The following is a 17,129-nucleotide window of genomic DNA, read 5'->3' on the forward strand; positions in this document are numbered from 1 at the left end:
TTTAATTATGAACCTGTAATTCAGCAGCAGGCGTACCTGCTGGTACCATGGTGCAGAGGCAAAGCTGATCAATAATAGATGCTGGCAGTGTATTTTTATTGCTTTGAATCACTTTGGCCACTTTGAAGAGCAAGCAACTTATTGCTTTCCTTTTCTCTGAAATGTAAAGAAAGTGGTGTTTGTAGTTTGGCTTCTTGTGTTTAACATTGTGCACATGTTTCAAAAGCTCATTTCTATGGAAGAGGTTTTATGAAAGTGACTTAATATTGGCACAGATAGTTGGAATGGAGCTCTTAAATTAAAAGCATGAGCTGGCACCCTTCCAAACATAAAAATAGTCTTACATTTTACGTTGCACCTTTCATGACCCCAAGACACCACTTTTATTTTAAATCCAGAAGTGCTCTTACACACAAGTGAACTGCTTATTCCCACCACCAAATCACTATGACCTAAAGCACTTGATCTTTATCCTATTTTTGGTTTTTATACTGTTTATAATCAGAAGTGTTCTTACACACAGCTGAATTTTTTTCTGGCCCCAGCACTGTGACTATTTTTTTACTATTAACCATTGCCAGTCAATTAAATACTTACATGTAAAGCCTGTTACAGGCAATGCTAACCATGAAAGGGGAGGGGGAAATTACTTTCCATTCTCTCCTTTTGGGCAAGGAAAAATATCTTCGTGAATTGGGTAGCTCAGGGCCCTCCAGGACTTTCGAATTGGCACAGGTTAATCACGGAATGTATTCCCCTTGACTTCCTTACAAATATGGTGCACCGAAAAACTGAATTATTCTATGAAATATGGCTGTCAAGGGCTTTTATCTGGTTGTGGTAGCGGTTCTGGCTGGTCCGGGGGCCCCCGGGGGGAGGAACCCCATATGAATGTGGGTTTATTATGACTTGATGTTAACTCATTCTGAGCATGTACTTCATTATTTAATTACTATGCTTTTTTGTGTAATGTAAGCTATTCTATTAAATGCTTTGGTTATTTGTAGGTTAGATTAGTACTCAGAAGTTTAAAGTAGGACTTTATGATCAGTAGGACTTTAAACTTCTGAGTTGGGGGGAGGGGAAAGTGAAAGCGACAGGGAGTATGGCGTTAAATGGAAAGATAAGCAGCAGGATAGCATGTGTCCAGGCGGATTTAAAATTGAGGCAAACTGGGAATGCAGAAAAAAGCAAGGATAACATAGGACATCTTATGACTTCCAATATCTCTAATGATAAGACAGTTAGCATTAAGGCACTTTACCTGAATGCTCACAGCATTCATAACAAAGCAGATGAACTAATGGCACAGATAATAGTGAATGATTATGATGTGGTAGGCATCACAGAGACTTGGTTACGGGGGGGGGGGGGGGGGTCAGGACTGGCAGTTAAACCTCCAAAGTTTTTCAACTTATCGAAAAGACAGGGAGGTGGGCAGAGGGGGTGGGGTTGCCTTGTTAGTTAAGAACAAAATTAAATCTATGGCACTGAATGACATAGCGTCGGATGATGTGGAGTCTGTGTGGGTGGAATTGAGGAACCACAAAGGCAAAAAAACCATAATTGGAGTTGTGTACAGACGTCCTAACAGTGGTCAGGACCAGGGACGCAACATGTACCGGGAAATAGAGAAGGCATGTCAGAAAAGCAAGGTCACATTGATCATGGGAGACTTCAATATGCAGGTGGACTGGGTAAATAATGTTGCTAGTGGATCCAAAGAAAGGGAATTCATGGAATGCTTACAGGATGGCTTTTTGGAACAGCTTGTCATGGAGCCCACAAGGGAGCAGGCTATTCTGGACCTAGTGCGTTGCAATGAACCAGACTCTATAAAAGATCTTAAAATAAGGGAACCCTTAGGAAGTAGCGATCATAATATGGTAGAGTTCAGTCTGGAGTTTGAAAGAGAGAAGGCAAAATCGGATGTAATGGTGTTACAGTTAAATAAAGGTAATTATGAGAGCATGAGAGAGGAACTGACAAAAATCGACTGGAAGCAGAGGCTAGCGGGGAAGACAGTAGAGCAAAAATGGCAGGAGTTTGTGGGTATAATTGAGGACAGTATACAGAGGTTCATTCCCAAGAAAAGAAAGATTATCTGGGGAGGGATTAGACAACCATGGCTGACAAAAGAAGTCAGGAAATGTATTAAAGAAAAAGAGAGATCCTATAAAGTGGCCAAGAACAGTGGGAAATCAGAAGATTGGGAAGGCTACAAAAACAAACAGAGGATAACAAAAAGAGTAATAAGAAATGAGAGGATCAAATATGAAGGTAGGCTAGCCAGTAATATTAGAAATGATAGTAAAAGTTTCTTTCAGTACATAAGAAACAAAAGACAGGCAAAAGTAGACATTGGGCCACTTCAAACTGATGCAGGAAGCCTAGTGATGGGAGATAAGGAAATAACAGGAGAACTTGTGGGCGGCACGGTGGCACAGTGGTTAGCACTGCTGCCTCACAGCGCCTGAAGACCCGGGTTCAATTCCCGACTCAGGCGACTGACTGTGTGGAGTTTGCACGTTCTCCCCGTGTCTGCGTGGGTTTCCTCCGGGTGCTCCGGTTTCCTCCCACAGTCCAAAGATGTGCGGGTCAGGTGAATTGGCCATGCTAAATTGCCTGTAGTGTTAGGTAAGGGGTAATGTAGGGGTATGGGTGGGTTTCGCTTCGGCGGGTCGGTGTGGACTTGTTGGGCCGAAGGGCCTGTTTCCACACTGTAAGTCTAATCTAATCTAAACTTAACAAGTACTTTGCGTCAGTTTTCACAGTGGAAGACATGAGTAATATCCCAACAATTAAAGGAAGTCAGGGGGCTGAGTTGAGTACGGTTGCCATTCCAAAAGAAATAGTGCGAGAAAAGGTAAAAAGTCTTAAAATTGATAAATCTCCTGGCCCCACTGGGATACACCCTAGAGTTGAGAGAGAGGTGGCTGAGGAAATAGCGGAGGCATTGGTTGAGATCTTTCAAGAGTCACTGAAGTCAGGAAAGATCCTGGATGATTGGAAGATGGCTGTTGTAACCCCCTTGTTCAAGAAAGGATCAAGACAAAAGATGGAAAATTATAGGCCAATTAGCCTAACCTCGGTTGTTGGTAAAATTCTAGAATCCATCATTAAGGATAAGGTTTCTAAATTCTTGGAAGAGCAGAGTCGGATTAGAGCAAGTCAACATGGATTTAGTAAGGGGAGGTCATGCCTGACAAACCTGCTGGAATTCTTTGAAGAGGTGACAAGTAGGTTAGACCAGGAAAACCCAGTGGATGTGGTCTATCTAGACTTTCAAAAGGCCTTTGATAAGGTGCCACACGGGAGGCTGCTGAGCAAGGTGAGGGCCCATGGTGTTCGAGGTGAGCTACTGGGATGGATTGAGGATTGGCTGTCTGACAGAAGGCAGAGAGTTGGGATAAAAGGTTCTTTTTTGGAATGGCAGCCAGTGACGAGCGGTGTCCCGCAGGGTTCAATGTTGAGGCCACAGCTGTTTGCATTATATATTAATGATTTGGATGAAGGGACGGGGGGCATTCTAGCGAAGTTTGCAGATGATATGAAGTTAGGTGGACAGGCAGGTAGTACTGAGGAAGTGGGGAGGCTACAGAAGGATCTAGACAGTTTGGGAGAGTGGTCCAGGAAATGGCTGATGAAATTCAACGTGAGCAAATGCGAGGTCTTGCACTTTGGCAAAAAGAATACAAGCATGGACTACTTTCTAAATGGTGAGAAAATTAGTAAAGCCAAAGTACAAAGGGATCTGGGAGTGCTAGTCGAGGATTCTCTAAAGGTAAACATGCAGGTTGAGTCCGTGATTAAGAAAGCGAATGCAATGTTGTCACTTATCTCAAAAGGGTTGGAATATAAAAGCAGAGATGTGCTACTGAGACTTTATAAAGCTCTAGTTAGGCCCCATTTGGAGTACTGTGTCCAGTTTTGGTCCCCACACCTCAGGAAGGACATACTGGCACTGGAACATGTCCAGCGGAGATTCACACGGATGATCCCTGGAATGGTAGGTCTAACATATGAGGAATGGCTGAGGATCCTGGGATTGTATTCATTGGAGTTTAGAAGATTAAGGGGAGACTTAATAGAGACGTACAAGATAATACATGGCTTGGAAAGGGTGGACGCTAGGAAATTGTTTCCATTAGGGGAGGAGACTATGACCCGTGGACACAGCCTTAGAATTAGAGGGGGTCAATTCAGAACAGAAATGCGGAGACATTTCTTCAGCCAGTGGGTGGTGGGCCTGTGGAATTCATTGCCATGGAGTGCAGTGGAGGCCGGGACTTCAAGGCAGAGATTGATAGATTCTTGTTGTCTCGAGGAATTAAGGGCTACGGGGAGAATGCTGGTAAGTGGAGTTGAAATGCCCATCAGCCATGATTGAATGGCGGAGTGGACTCGATGGGCCGAATGGCCTTACTTCCACTCCTATGTCTTATAGTCTTAGTTGAGTTTTTTTGTGGTTGTTGTGTTTTGGTTGTTATTTATTTAATAGCATATTAGTGTTTATATTTGTGTTATTTTGTAAGTTTGTAAAAAAAATGTTAAAAACATTTCCTTTTTCTTCAATATCTATATAAAAAAAAGGTTAGGGGGAAGTGGGGAGGGACTAAATCAAAATGGAGTTGGAAGGAGAAATAAATCACTGAACCCCCACGGTGCCCAGCACTAAAGGGATCGAGACCTTGATGGACACCACATGCTCCCTCTCCAAAGACACCCGGGTATGAACATAATTATGGAAGAGAAGCGGACAGTCCCAAAAGCATGTTCTTTCTTTCCTTCATACCCAAATGCATTTTACAGGTAGGTTTGTAACATGTTAAACCTGGCAGCCGTTTTGCCCAGATCAGTGTCCCACAAAGAGCAAATGATATAATAACCAAAACGTCTGGTTAATTGATGGTGGTTTGGTCTAACAATTGGCCAGGACACCATTGGCAACTTGTGCCTATTTTGTTGCCATGGGAACCTTTCATCCACCTGAGAGCACAGCATGGGGTTTGCTTTAGAAGTGCATTCAAAAGTGGTTACACAGACAACCTGTATTTTTCATCTATTTAATTGTCCTTTACCTTGTAAGTTGTAGTACATCTTAAATTGAAAATGTTTTTCAGTATATTGTTGATCTCTATAATTTAATTTGAAAACTGGTTAATTGCGATTTTTAACATTGCATTTCTCAACAATAAATGATCAAATGCTCTTTTATTCAACTTGCTCCATTTGTAAATTTAATTCAGCGAACTTGCAATTGAACAGTTGAAGCATGATAACAAAATAATCCAGGGGTTCTTGTGGTGCAATTGTAGTGTCCCTCTCTCTGAGCCAGGATTGCCAAGTTCAAGTCCTATTGCTCAAGGGGTATGTTTTCACATTTCTGAACAAGTTAAGACACCATAACATGGGATCTGTGCAGCTCATAACAGAATCACACAAATTTGATTTTAAAAAAAATTAGGGGTTCATGTGAGGCAGTCCCAGGTTCCAATTCCACCTGCCCCTGAGATGTATAATCATCTCTCCACGGGTTAATATATCTAAATACCTAACCAAATAACCACAAGGCAGCTATCTTGTCAGGTGGTGAGCGTTGGTTAAAAAAAAATTCGCACACAAGGCCAATTCAGTTATTATAGTACAGCCAACTTTGTTTTAATAGGCACCTCCATGAAATGGCACTCTTGATAAAGCGGCAAAACATAGAACTGTGATGTTTACTGTTTCATCGTTATCTCCACAAAGTCCAAATGGTCAGCTAAGAGTGCGATTGAGAAAGCTCTCTGCACTAAGTTTTATTTAAGGCAGAGTTGCATTATTATTTAAGTGATGTAGCTGTAAATAAACAGTAATGTGTATAACCATTGCATTACATTTCTATTACTGTTTTTACATTGATTATATGGGCTCTTGGCCAACTGGAATATTAGATCAATTGGCCTACTCCTGGATCTTGGATGTGCCAAGAGACTTGAGAGTTTAAGGTAAAGAGAAGAATTCCTTGTGACTAGTTAATGCTTCAGAAGAAGGCTTGCAGTTTTAAATGGCAACAAAATACCAAATAAAAACAGGTAGAAGTTGCTATGCCTAGCTTTCATCTTTATTCTAGTACTTCAATAGCAATGTCATGCTTCTCATCTTTGTCTCTACACACTCTAAACAGCACCAACATTTATACAAGCATGCACAGTATGGAACCTGCTAGTGTGGCAATCTGATTGTCAGATTTCCTATCTTGTTTCCCCAAACTCAGTTTCTAAGAACGGACTTTTATTTGCATCACATTAAAAGTAAACAAAGAATGACACTCTGCAATCCATTGGGACAACAAATAATTCCAAATGAAAGCAAAGGGCAATTCCCATGTCGTGAATTCCAGAATTCCTGTTGCACACTTCAAAGAGGATGTCAGGTAGAGGTAGGTAAGGAATTTGAAGGTGCATCATACACGATCATTTATAACCATCCAAGCAGTTGGCTTAATTACGGCCTTAGCAGTGACCAGGAACAAGATTTCTCACCCTCCCTGGGAGCTGAGAGTCATTGCCCTTGGAAGATTCAAGGAGAGGGGAAAGAACAATGACCAAAGAGTGAATAAATGGTGAAAATTGGTAGAAAATGGTTGTTTTTTTATATATAAAACATGTTTGACGGATTGGAACAAATTCTTTTGTTACAAGTTCAGACCAAGAGCAATACAAAATGTGGATGTGATAAGATATGAAACAGCATGGATGTGGGGGATTGCCAGTCAACTAGAGATAGGAACAACAGTTGGCTCTCCAGGGAATGTCCCACTAGTATTATATATGCCACTCAGCAATTAGGAGACCTCTAATAGAAGACGCTCCCAGGGCAGAAAAAGTGCTGTTGACAGGGAGCTGCCAGTCGATCAGAGGCCAGCAGCTTTTTGTGCTCAGCATTGTCAATGGGGGAAGCGTTCACGATGGTCAACAAAAACCCAGAATCCCAGAGCCATCCAGATCAGAGGTGAGTGATAGTGAGAAGGATTTTGCAGACTGGGCGTTGTGGAAGGTGGGGGGTGGTGTCCACAGTAAGATGTAGCATTCAGCAGGCCTTCTTCGCTTATAGATCCTTTGAGCAGGCAGCGAGTATCATTTGCACAAAGGACTTCTAAATGCACCCAGGAGGCCAGAGGCAGACTGCAACGGCTTGCTTCTTGTCCTTTCTGTCACTGGGTTAATAATAACAGTGGCAAGGTGAGGCCTTTAAGTAGTTGGTAAGTGCCCATTTATAGGCCTCACTTTGGCTGCAAGATGGGAAGTTGTCCATGGGTCTTCCCACCGAGACTTAATTTTGGCAGAGGTGGGAAGACAACAGAATGTTGCTATGCCACCCTCCCACCTCATAACATGTCCTTCCAGTTACAGACACACCATAAAGAGGGGAAAATGTTCCTCACCATGCACATTCTCTTTCGGGAATATTTACCAGAATGCAGTTACAAAAAAACAAGGCATGGTCATTACCTGACATAGACTTATCTCATGGTTTAGAATAGAGAAACACCAACTCAGACATAAAATGGCAGCTTTCATTGCATCTGCCTCACATTACACTTGATCAGAGATGACTTGATGCAGTCGCTGGGTGCTTGTTCTGAAACATCTTTGTTCCTTCTCTTGAGAAACATAACAAATCTAATTAACAAGCAAACAATACACTGGAGGCATATTTACTGAAAATATTGACCAGTTTTTGTCAAAGTTGTAAAAGGATGCAATCTATTGAATGACATTAAACATTAGGACAACAAAACAGGAATACAAATAGTCATGTGATGGTATGGAATTTGAGAAAAAAATACACATTTTGTCAGTCTTTCATTTTGCACTCATTAGGACCATTCACAAGAAATATCTGTGGAAAGGGAAAACAAGATTTAAACTTTAGGAGTGTGCTGACTGATTGACAAGGGGATTGGTACTTCCATGGGCAATGCACCAGTTAATGGTGACTAACAGCCAACTGCTGAGCTTTGTTTATATTTTACACCAAGAGGGTGCGTCTGACTGGTCAAGACACTGACAAGGAAACATAGAAACTCAGACCATTTGGCCTTTCAAGTCTGCTCTCCCATTCAATACAGTCGTGGCTAATCTTCTACCTCAATGCCATATTCTTGTTTCCTCCTCATATCACTTCACGCCTTTAGAATCCAAACATTTATTGATCTCTTTCTTAAATATATCTCAGAATTGTACCAGAGAATGGCTGCTATTTTTTTGAGTTGAAACCAATGAACCATATGCACGTGTTTTTGCTGTCTGCAAAGTGCAGAACCGTGTACATTAATATTTGTAGTTTCCAGCACGTAGCAACTACATTGCAGATCTGACTGACAATCCTAAATTTTAGGATTAATTCTTGCACACGCAATTATTTCATAAATGTTATCCAATCATATCTAGCATTGGAAACCATTTTGGGGTTTTGTAAGCACATGCTGGTCGGATGTGCTCAGTAGTTTGCTGGCAGTGAATGGCTGAAGGGTAGAGCTGCTCTGTTGCAACAGGCAAGGAACAATCGAGGATTGTCAATTAATTGTGCAGCGTGGTGCACTTGCGCAGGCTGAAACGTAGGTATATTAATATACAGGGTCTTGCATTTTGAATGTATAAATACATTGTATCTGTTTCAAAACAATTCTCTTGTTGAGTCAATGCCTTATCAGAGTAAACTTTCTTGGTTTAAAATGTAAATAAAGCGTGGCAGTTAACTGTCAATCATCATCAAAATAGTGCAATCCCCACGCTGTACAGTCAGAATCCACTTACCAATCGATCAGCATTCTCCTCTCAAACAGTTTATTGTTTTCCCTTTGCATTGGTATTTCTTGTAAATGATGCTGATGATGGCGAGATTAAGTAGTTTAGGCAAAATGTGTCTTTTTTCTGAGGAACACTTCTGTGAAAAGTCAACAATTTTGTTTCTTCCAACGATCGTTCACAGTAGTGAGAAGAAAGTTCCAGCTAAGTGTAAGAATGAATATATTTTTCTTCGTAACTTTAAAAGATTTGCTTGTGTAATGTAAAATCATCCTTGTACAACATCTTGGGTGTTCATGCCAGAGAGCCCATTGGATCCCAGGCTGGAAGAACTTTGGGTTCCTGCTCCATTATTTTCAAAATCTCTGTTGATACATATTTTTTGTCCACAACCACTTCGAAGACGTAGTCAGTGAACCAATCGTCCAATAAAACCAAGTAACCTTTCAAAACAAAAACAGGTTAATCAATCATCTGGCCTGAGAACTATTTGCTGTTGTGAGACAGCAGAGATTGTTGAAACTCATCTCATCATGTACACATCACGTTTACATATTATGGAATTTATTGACTGTTTCTTCTTGCTTTCTGATTTTCTGTTGTTACTTCTTGACTGATACTTTTTCACCTGAGATACCACTTATCAATTGCTCATTTATATAAATTCTTTTAATTTAAAAACCCTAAGTATGTGCATATTCTGTTGCTCTCCTGTCATCACCCAGAATTAATTAGAAGGTAATAGTGTGGAAATTACTGTGACTGAAGTTTGGTGCCCCTGGACTTCATAATCTACATCACAGGGTGGTGAAAGAGTTGGCTGTAAGACAGTGAATGCATTGGTGGTCATCTTCCAAAATTCCAATGGTTTCTGAAGATTGGAAGGATACACATGGAATCACACTATTTTTGAAAGAAAGCAGAAAGAAAACTGGGTTGACAGTCCAATAACCTTGACATCAATGACTGGGAAAGTGCTTAAATCTCAATATTTCTATGTTGAGATGTGTTGTGATACACATATGGAGCAAGTAGGACTTGAACCAAAGCTTCCTGGTTCAGGGCTAAGGACACTACTAATGCACCACAAGAGCCCTTATATATCAGAATCTATTTACAAAGCATGTGATAACTGGACATTTTTAAAAATGACAAAATTCGGCAGGGTCAATATGGATGAATGGAAAGAAATCCTGTTTAATAGACATTGGAGTTTGATGGATTTGTAACTATCGGAACAGATAAGGAGGAGTCAGTGGATATGGCATGTTAGGATTTTCAGAATTCTTTTGATAGGGCCCACACAACTGAAGCATGATATTAGGCGTACATACTTGCATGGATTGAGTATTGCTTAATGGAAGGCAAGTGCAAGAATAAATGGGTAATATCTAAATTGACAGGGAGCCCCAGCATTTTGCAGTCAATACCAATGACTTATTGGAATGTGGGAACCAACTGTAATATTTCCAAGTTTGTTGACAACACAATACTGGGTGGGAATGTGAGTTGCGTGGAGGATGTAAAGATGCTTCAAGGGGATTTACACAGACTAATTGCGCAAAAACAAGATGGAAATTGAATATAATATACTTGGACGCTCCGATTCATGAGTTATGAAAAGACAACACTAAAGTGCAGTAAACAGTTAGGAAAGGAAATGGTATATTGCTCTTTATTGTTAGAAGATTTGAGAACAGGAGTTATAGTGTTTGCTGCAGTTGGATCAAGCCTTGACGAGACTGCAGCTGGATTAGATTCTTACAGTGTGGAAACAGGCCCTTCAGCCCAACAAGTCCACACCAACCCGCCGAAGAATAAACCACCCAGACCCAACTACCTCTGACTAATGCACCTAGCACTGTGGACAATTTAGCATGGCCAATCCACCTAACCTGCAAGTCTTTGGATTGTGGGAGGAAACTGGAGAAAACCCACACAGACACAGAGAGAATATACAAACTCCACACAGACAGTCACCAGAGGCTGGAATTGAACCTGGATCCCTGGCTCTGTGAGGCAGCAGTGCTAACCATTGAGCCACCGTGCCACCCACAGTTATTGTGTCCACTTTTGTTCTCCTTGCCTAAAGGAGGAGATAATTGCCATAGAGGAATTGCAACAAAAGTTCATGAGACTGACTGACTTCTGATTCTATTTAACAATTTTGCAGGTTTCAATGAGATCATCTTCCGTTCTTCAATACTTTAAGAGAATACAAGTCCAATTCTCCCAATTTCTCTTTATAGGATATTCTCACCATCCTGGGAAAAGGTCTGATGAACATTTGATGCACTCACTCTATTGCAATATCTTTTCTGAGATAAAGGGACCAAAACTGCACACAGTGCTCCAGATGTGATCTAATCAAGCTCCTATATAACTGAAGTAAGACTTCGCTACTCATACTCAAATCTTCTCGCAATCAAAGCTACCATCCCATTAGCCTTCTTAATAGTGTGCTGCATCTCCTTTTTTTTAGCCTTCAGTGAATTACTGACAAGGACACTTAGGTCTTTTGTACATCTACACTTGCCAGCCTCTTACCATTTAGGAAATACTTTGTGCATCTGCTTCTCTTATCAGAGTGGATACCCTCACATTTTTTCCACATTACATGCCATGTTCTTGCTCCACTAAACATGCCCAAATCTACCAGAAGCCAGCTCACATCTTCCTCACAACTAATATTCCCACTTAGCTTTAGGTCATCTATGCATTTGACACACTACATTTGGTCCCTATCTCCAACTCACTGATATAAATAAATGAATGAATTTAATGGGAAATTTAATATGGTTCCTTTTTTTTCCTAAAAGGCATTGCAATCCTCAAAAATAAAAAGGAGAATTTTAATTTTTAATACCACATTCACATGCTGTAGAATTTAATATTACCTCCGAAAGGCAGGCTGCAGCCTTTTGTCATGTTTCATAGTTTTTCATCGCAAACACAAATTATCAATTGCCTATTGACCACTGTGCTTTAAAACTGAGGTACAAAACTACTTTCGAGTTTTGGACTCCCCTACTATTGGAAAATACCTTGGGCTATTCACCTTATGTATGCCATCATGATTTTATAAACCTGTATAATGTCACCCCTTAGCATCCTGCATCCAGGGAAAAAAGTCCCAGCCTATCCAGCCTCTCCTTATGACTCAAACTTTCCAGTCCAGGTGACATCCTTGTAAATCTTTTTTTGCATCCTTTGCAGCTTAATAACACCCTTCCTATATTATTCTATTAGTGAAGAAAATAACTGCATTCTACATGAATATTTCTAAAATCAATTTTTAAAAAGTGACCATCTGAGCAGCCATTTTGAAATAGGAAAATATTTTTTATCAAAACTTAACAGCAGTTCATTATTAGCAAACCAATAGTTTGCTATATTAGTTCCAGGGCACAGTTAAGATTTTTCCACGACAGAGAAAATGTAATTTTGAGAGTTTCTAAAAACAGAGTAGTTCTCATCTGGAACTTGGCTTTTGTTGTCAATTCCTATGTAGGTTTGCCAAAAATTGAAAACAGGGTCAGTTGTGATACTGAAGTCAACATTCCTGCATCTGTTCTCTCAGTTAATATTCCAGCTATGTAAACGACACACATTTATTATACAATAGGTGTCAGCTTTTACAGTGCAATGTGAACAAAATGTATTATATATTGTTAAATAAAATCTTCCAGTTTTCCAGCAGTTACAGTTTATTCACACACAACTACTACTGTATCATGGAATCCATTCAGAACAGCTTCTGTTGGTTTTACTGTTGGCTCCATGTATTTATTTTACTGTGTTTTTTCTACTTAGAACACTCTTGACTGCAAAAGGAATATTTTAAAATATTGCATATTTTCAAAACTTTGTTACAGCACCTGTTAGAATCTAATTCAATATAATTTTTACTGCTAATTATCAAATCACTTTACAAAAAATAATTAAACAGTGCCTGTTTGCAAATCTGTAGAGCCTATTTTTCAATTACAAGACTGATTTGTTTCTCATTTGTTTTATGCTTGTGATATTATCAGTGAAATATAACTCAGAATACATTTAGTTTGTACAGTTAGGAGAGTTCTGAACAATACTTGAGTAAGAAAGTAAAGTTTCCCACAACATCATGGGTATGCATATGTTTGCAGAGAAAGTAGTTAATTGAAGCATAATCACACCTTTGAAAAGAAGTCGGATTGGTAGCTATTTACAGAGATTTGGAGAAGAAAATTAGCATTCCCTTAAGTATGAGATCAATATTAAAAAAATCTTCCATTTATATACCTTTCATAAGTACAGCCAGTAGAACAGCTTGAAGTGTAGTCAATGCTGTAAGGTAGGAAATGCAGCAGCCAATTTGCACATAGCAAAGTCCCACAAATAGCAATGTGTTAATAGTCAAGCTGTTTTTGAATAATATTAATTCATGTTGAAATAGTAGCCAAGCAACTAAGAATAACTTCTCTTCTTTAAAATGATGCAATGGGACTGCGCTGAAAGATAACATTACCAGTGTACTTTGATTCTTGTGTTCAAATTCTAGAGTGGGATTTGAAGCCTTGACTTTCCTTGCTCAGAGCGCTGAGAAAAATTATCAACTGAGCTACAGCAAGCACCTAATTAAATCACAAACACTGAGAGCCCATGTTAGCATAATCTGGCACTGGCTAGAGAGGTCTTTGTAGATTAAATGGGCTTTTTGCACGATTGATGTTAGAGCTGGAAAATGCACCATTTTAAATGTAAACATTACCTATTGACTCTAAGCTGTAATATTTTTAAGCCAAAGCACTGGGTTCAAAGAGTCCAACTGAGACACTTGCAAAACTTTTTGGATTTTTATAATATTATTTTAAACTTGTGAAATAGTTTGTAACAAATTACTTGTTAGTTATCATTTTTAACTGATGTTCGAAACTTAATTTGAAGTCTATTTGGAAGTAACAGTTCTATTTTTGCTAGGACTGCGAACCATCACTCTGTCAAAAGTTATTTATGGGAAAAAAGCAAGAGTTTTTGCACAAATTCTCCAGCATTTGGATTTCCTCCATATTGTAATTAGATAACTTAATGGAAGAACATTTATCAAGTTTGACAGTAACGATTCACTCTACTTCAACATACAAATAAACTAATTCCCAGACTAAACAATTGACTATCTACTGTTTAAGATCTAGCTCCTCCATGATGCAACAGAATATGAACCTAATGAAGAAAATGTCAGAAATAACAAATTGGTTATAAATCATAGCTGTTACCACTGATCTGATATCATTGTCAACAATTGTATTTGGTGACATTAGTGTACTTGGGGAGCTGAAATAATCAATGCAATAATGAAATAATGCAACCTGGTGTCAGATAAACTATAGGCATACTTCAGCCATTTTATTATGATTGGAGAATTTTTTTTTGTAGTGGATCAGTAGTGCAAACAATTTCAACGCACTCAATATTATTTTCTTCGGAGCAGCGGCCCCATCTATTACTGCTAACATCACCACATCCCGTTGGGACATGTGGAAGTCCTAGTGCAGCTATGTCGCTATGCAGCTGACTCTGTGCAAATCTCCTGAGAAGTTGAAACTTGCTGATGGGTGATTCTATGCCATCAGGAACCATCTTGAAGTAGTGCCCAACTCTGGAGATATTGTAAAGTTCTGATTTACTTCCCTTAAAGGGTGCTTCTGAGGGATTACTTTTAATCTGAAAAATTTCCCTGACTGCTTGTAGAGAGAAACTATCAAACATTTATTCATTGTTTCAGGACTGCGTCCCTATCCTGGTGCTTGGTAATCTAATGTCAGATTCCCTGATAAGGTTCATGTCTGAGCTGGTCGTGGGGGTGATGTATTGGTTTCAGGATTCCGTGGTGATCTTTGGGCCTCTTCTGTTCCTTGGGAAACTGAGCTGCAAGTTTTAGGCAGGAATAGGAGCAGACAAAAGCCTGGAGGTGGGGCTGGTGGCTGGAGGGGAGAGGTTTGGAATCTGTGTTTAATTCAGAGATACTTACGCTTGAACTGTCCTAGTGGCAGTTATAGAGTCATACAGCATGGAGACAGACCCTTTGGTCCAACTATTCCATGCTGACCATAATCCCAAACCAAACTAGTCCCACTTGCAGCCCCATCCCTCCAAACCTTTCCTATCCATGTACTGATCCAAATATCTTCCTAAATGTTGTAACAGTACCTGCATCCATCACTTCCTCCAGCAGTTCATTCCACATACAAACCACTCTACATTAAAAAAAAGTTGCCTCTCATGTCCTTTTTCAAATCTTTCTCCTCAACTTAAAAAATATGCACCATAGTTTTGGACTTACCCACCCTAGGGAAAAGAACTAGGAAAACATTGTTGGTGTGGCTGAACCTCAGTACAGTTAACTTTCTATTTCCTGTGGCTTTGGAGAGAAATTAGGACACTACTGTCCTCATGTGACTGTCCTGTCCCTGTTGTAATCCATTACAGGTTTTCAACCAAGTTAGTCATCTCTCACTCTCCCCTCGTCTATGTGAATGTTCTGGTTACCTTGACTACTCATTGGGCCATTAAGGAAATTGGCTTCTTTTCATCCTTCATCAGGTTGTTGTGGAGGAGCAGCGCTCCGAAAGCTAGTGCTTCCAATTAAATCTGTTGGACTATAACCTAGAGTTGCGTGATTTTTTTACTTTGTACATCCCAGTCCAACACTGACATCTCCAAATCAAGAATGGGTCCGAACAGCTAACCTAAAGAACCAGATGGATTTTGACAACAGTTAACAATGTTCACATTGTCATCATCAGGATTCCACAGTGTGTTAAGAGTTCTGCATACCCCCTCCATTGAAATAATACGCTGCTTTTCTATTTTATTATAGTTACAGTATACTCCATTATACTACAAGCTTTTGCCCACTCTGAACATATCAGATACATTTACAGATTCCTTATGTCCTCTTCATAACCTACGTTCCCACTTCTCTTTGTGTCATTAGCAAACTTAGCAAGAATACATTTAGTCCCTTCATCCAAGTCATTAACGTGAATTGTAGATAGTTCTGGTTCCCTGGCACTCCACCAGTAGCAACTTGCCAACCCAAAACCAAGCCCTTTATGTTTACTCTCTTTTTCCTGACAGCTAACTAAGTCTCCATCCACAGCATTATGTTATCAACTGCAGCATCAACTTATTTTACATAGTAACCTTTGTGGTACTGTATCAAATACTTTCTGGAAATCTAAGTACAGCAGATCCATAAGTTCCCACTGCCCACGCTGCTGGTTAATTCCTCAAAAAGTAAAACTTCATTAAGTTCATCAAATTTCACAAAACCATCAAAACAAAACAAAATCAGCTGCTGCCACATTACACTAAGATTTTCCAAGTGTCCTGCTATATCCTCATTAATAAAAGATTCCAGTATTTTCCCTAGGACAGAGCTTGAGCCAATTGACTTGTGTTTTTCTGATTTCTGTCTCCCCCCACTTTCATGAAGGAGGAGTTGTATTTGCTATTTTCCAAAATGTAAGAATTTTACAGAATATAGAACATTTTGAAAAATTCAAACCAATGCATCCACCTATTTTACAAACTGCGAATGAAGCCCATCAAGGCCTGGGAATTTATAGTTCGAATAATCTTCCTCAGCAGTGGCAAAAAGGGTTTAATGCAGAAAAGTGTGAGGTGATTCACTTTGAAAGAAGTAACAGGAATACAGAGTACTGGGCTAATGGTAAGATTCTTGGTAGCATGGATAAGTAGAGAGATCTTGGTGTCCATGTACATAGATCCCTGAAAGTTGCTACCCAGGTTGATAATATTGTTAAGAAGGGATATGGTGTGTTGGTTTTATTGGTAGAAGGATTGAGTTTCAGAGCCATGAGGTCATGTTGCAACTGTACAAATCTGTGGTGTGGCCACATTTGAAGTATTGCATAGAGTTTGGTCACCGCATTATAGGAAGGATATGGAAACATTGGAAAGACTGCAGAGGTGATTTAAGACCATCAGACATAGGAGTGGAAGTAAGGCCATTCGGCCCATCGAGTCCACTCCGCCATTTAATCATGGCTGATGGGCATTTCAATTCCAATTACCAGAATTCTCCCCGTAGCCCTTAATTCCTTGTGAGATCAAGAATTTATCAATCTCGACCTTGAAGACATTTAGCGTCCCGGCCTCCACTGCACTCTGCGGCAATGAATTCCACAGGCCCACCACTCTCTGGCTGAAGAAATGTCTCCGCATTTCTGTTCTGAATTGACCCCCTCTAATTCGAAGGCTGTGCCCTCGCCTAACGGAAACAATTCCTTAGTGTCCACCCTTTCCAAGCCATGTATTATCTTGTAAGTT

At 39.9% G+C, this 17,129-nt stretch overlaps 1 protein-coding gene across 1 annotated transcript in view; it reads right to left on the reverse strand.

Moving 5' to 3' along the window:
- Window positions 1-5,212: 5,212 nt before the first annotated feature.
- The window catches only part of blmh (bleomycin hydrolase), a 95,343-nt gene continuing 83,426 nt past the window's right edge, over window positions 5,213-17,129 (reverse strand). The window contains exon 12 of the mRNA XM_060848091.1: window positions 5,213-9,238. Within this exon, the coding sequence (XP_060704074.1) occupies window positions 9,090-9,238 (149 nt within the window). The 3' untranslated portion in view covers window positions 5,213-9,089. The remainder of the gene's footprint in view (window positions 9,239-17,129) is intronic.

This window comes from Hemiscyllium ocellatum, chromosome 31 (assembly GCF_020745735.1).
Source record: "Hemiscyllium ocellatum isolate sHemOce1 chromosome 31, sHemOce1.pat.X.cur, whole genome shotgun sequence".
Classification (NCBI taxonomy): Eukaryota; Metazoa; Chordata; class Chondrichthyes; order Orectolobiformes; family Hemiscylliidae; genus Hemiscyllium; species Hemiscyllium ocellatum.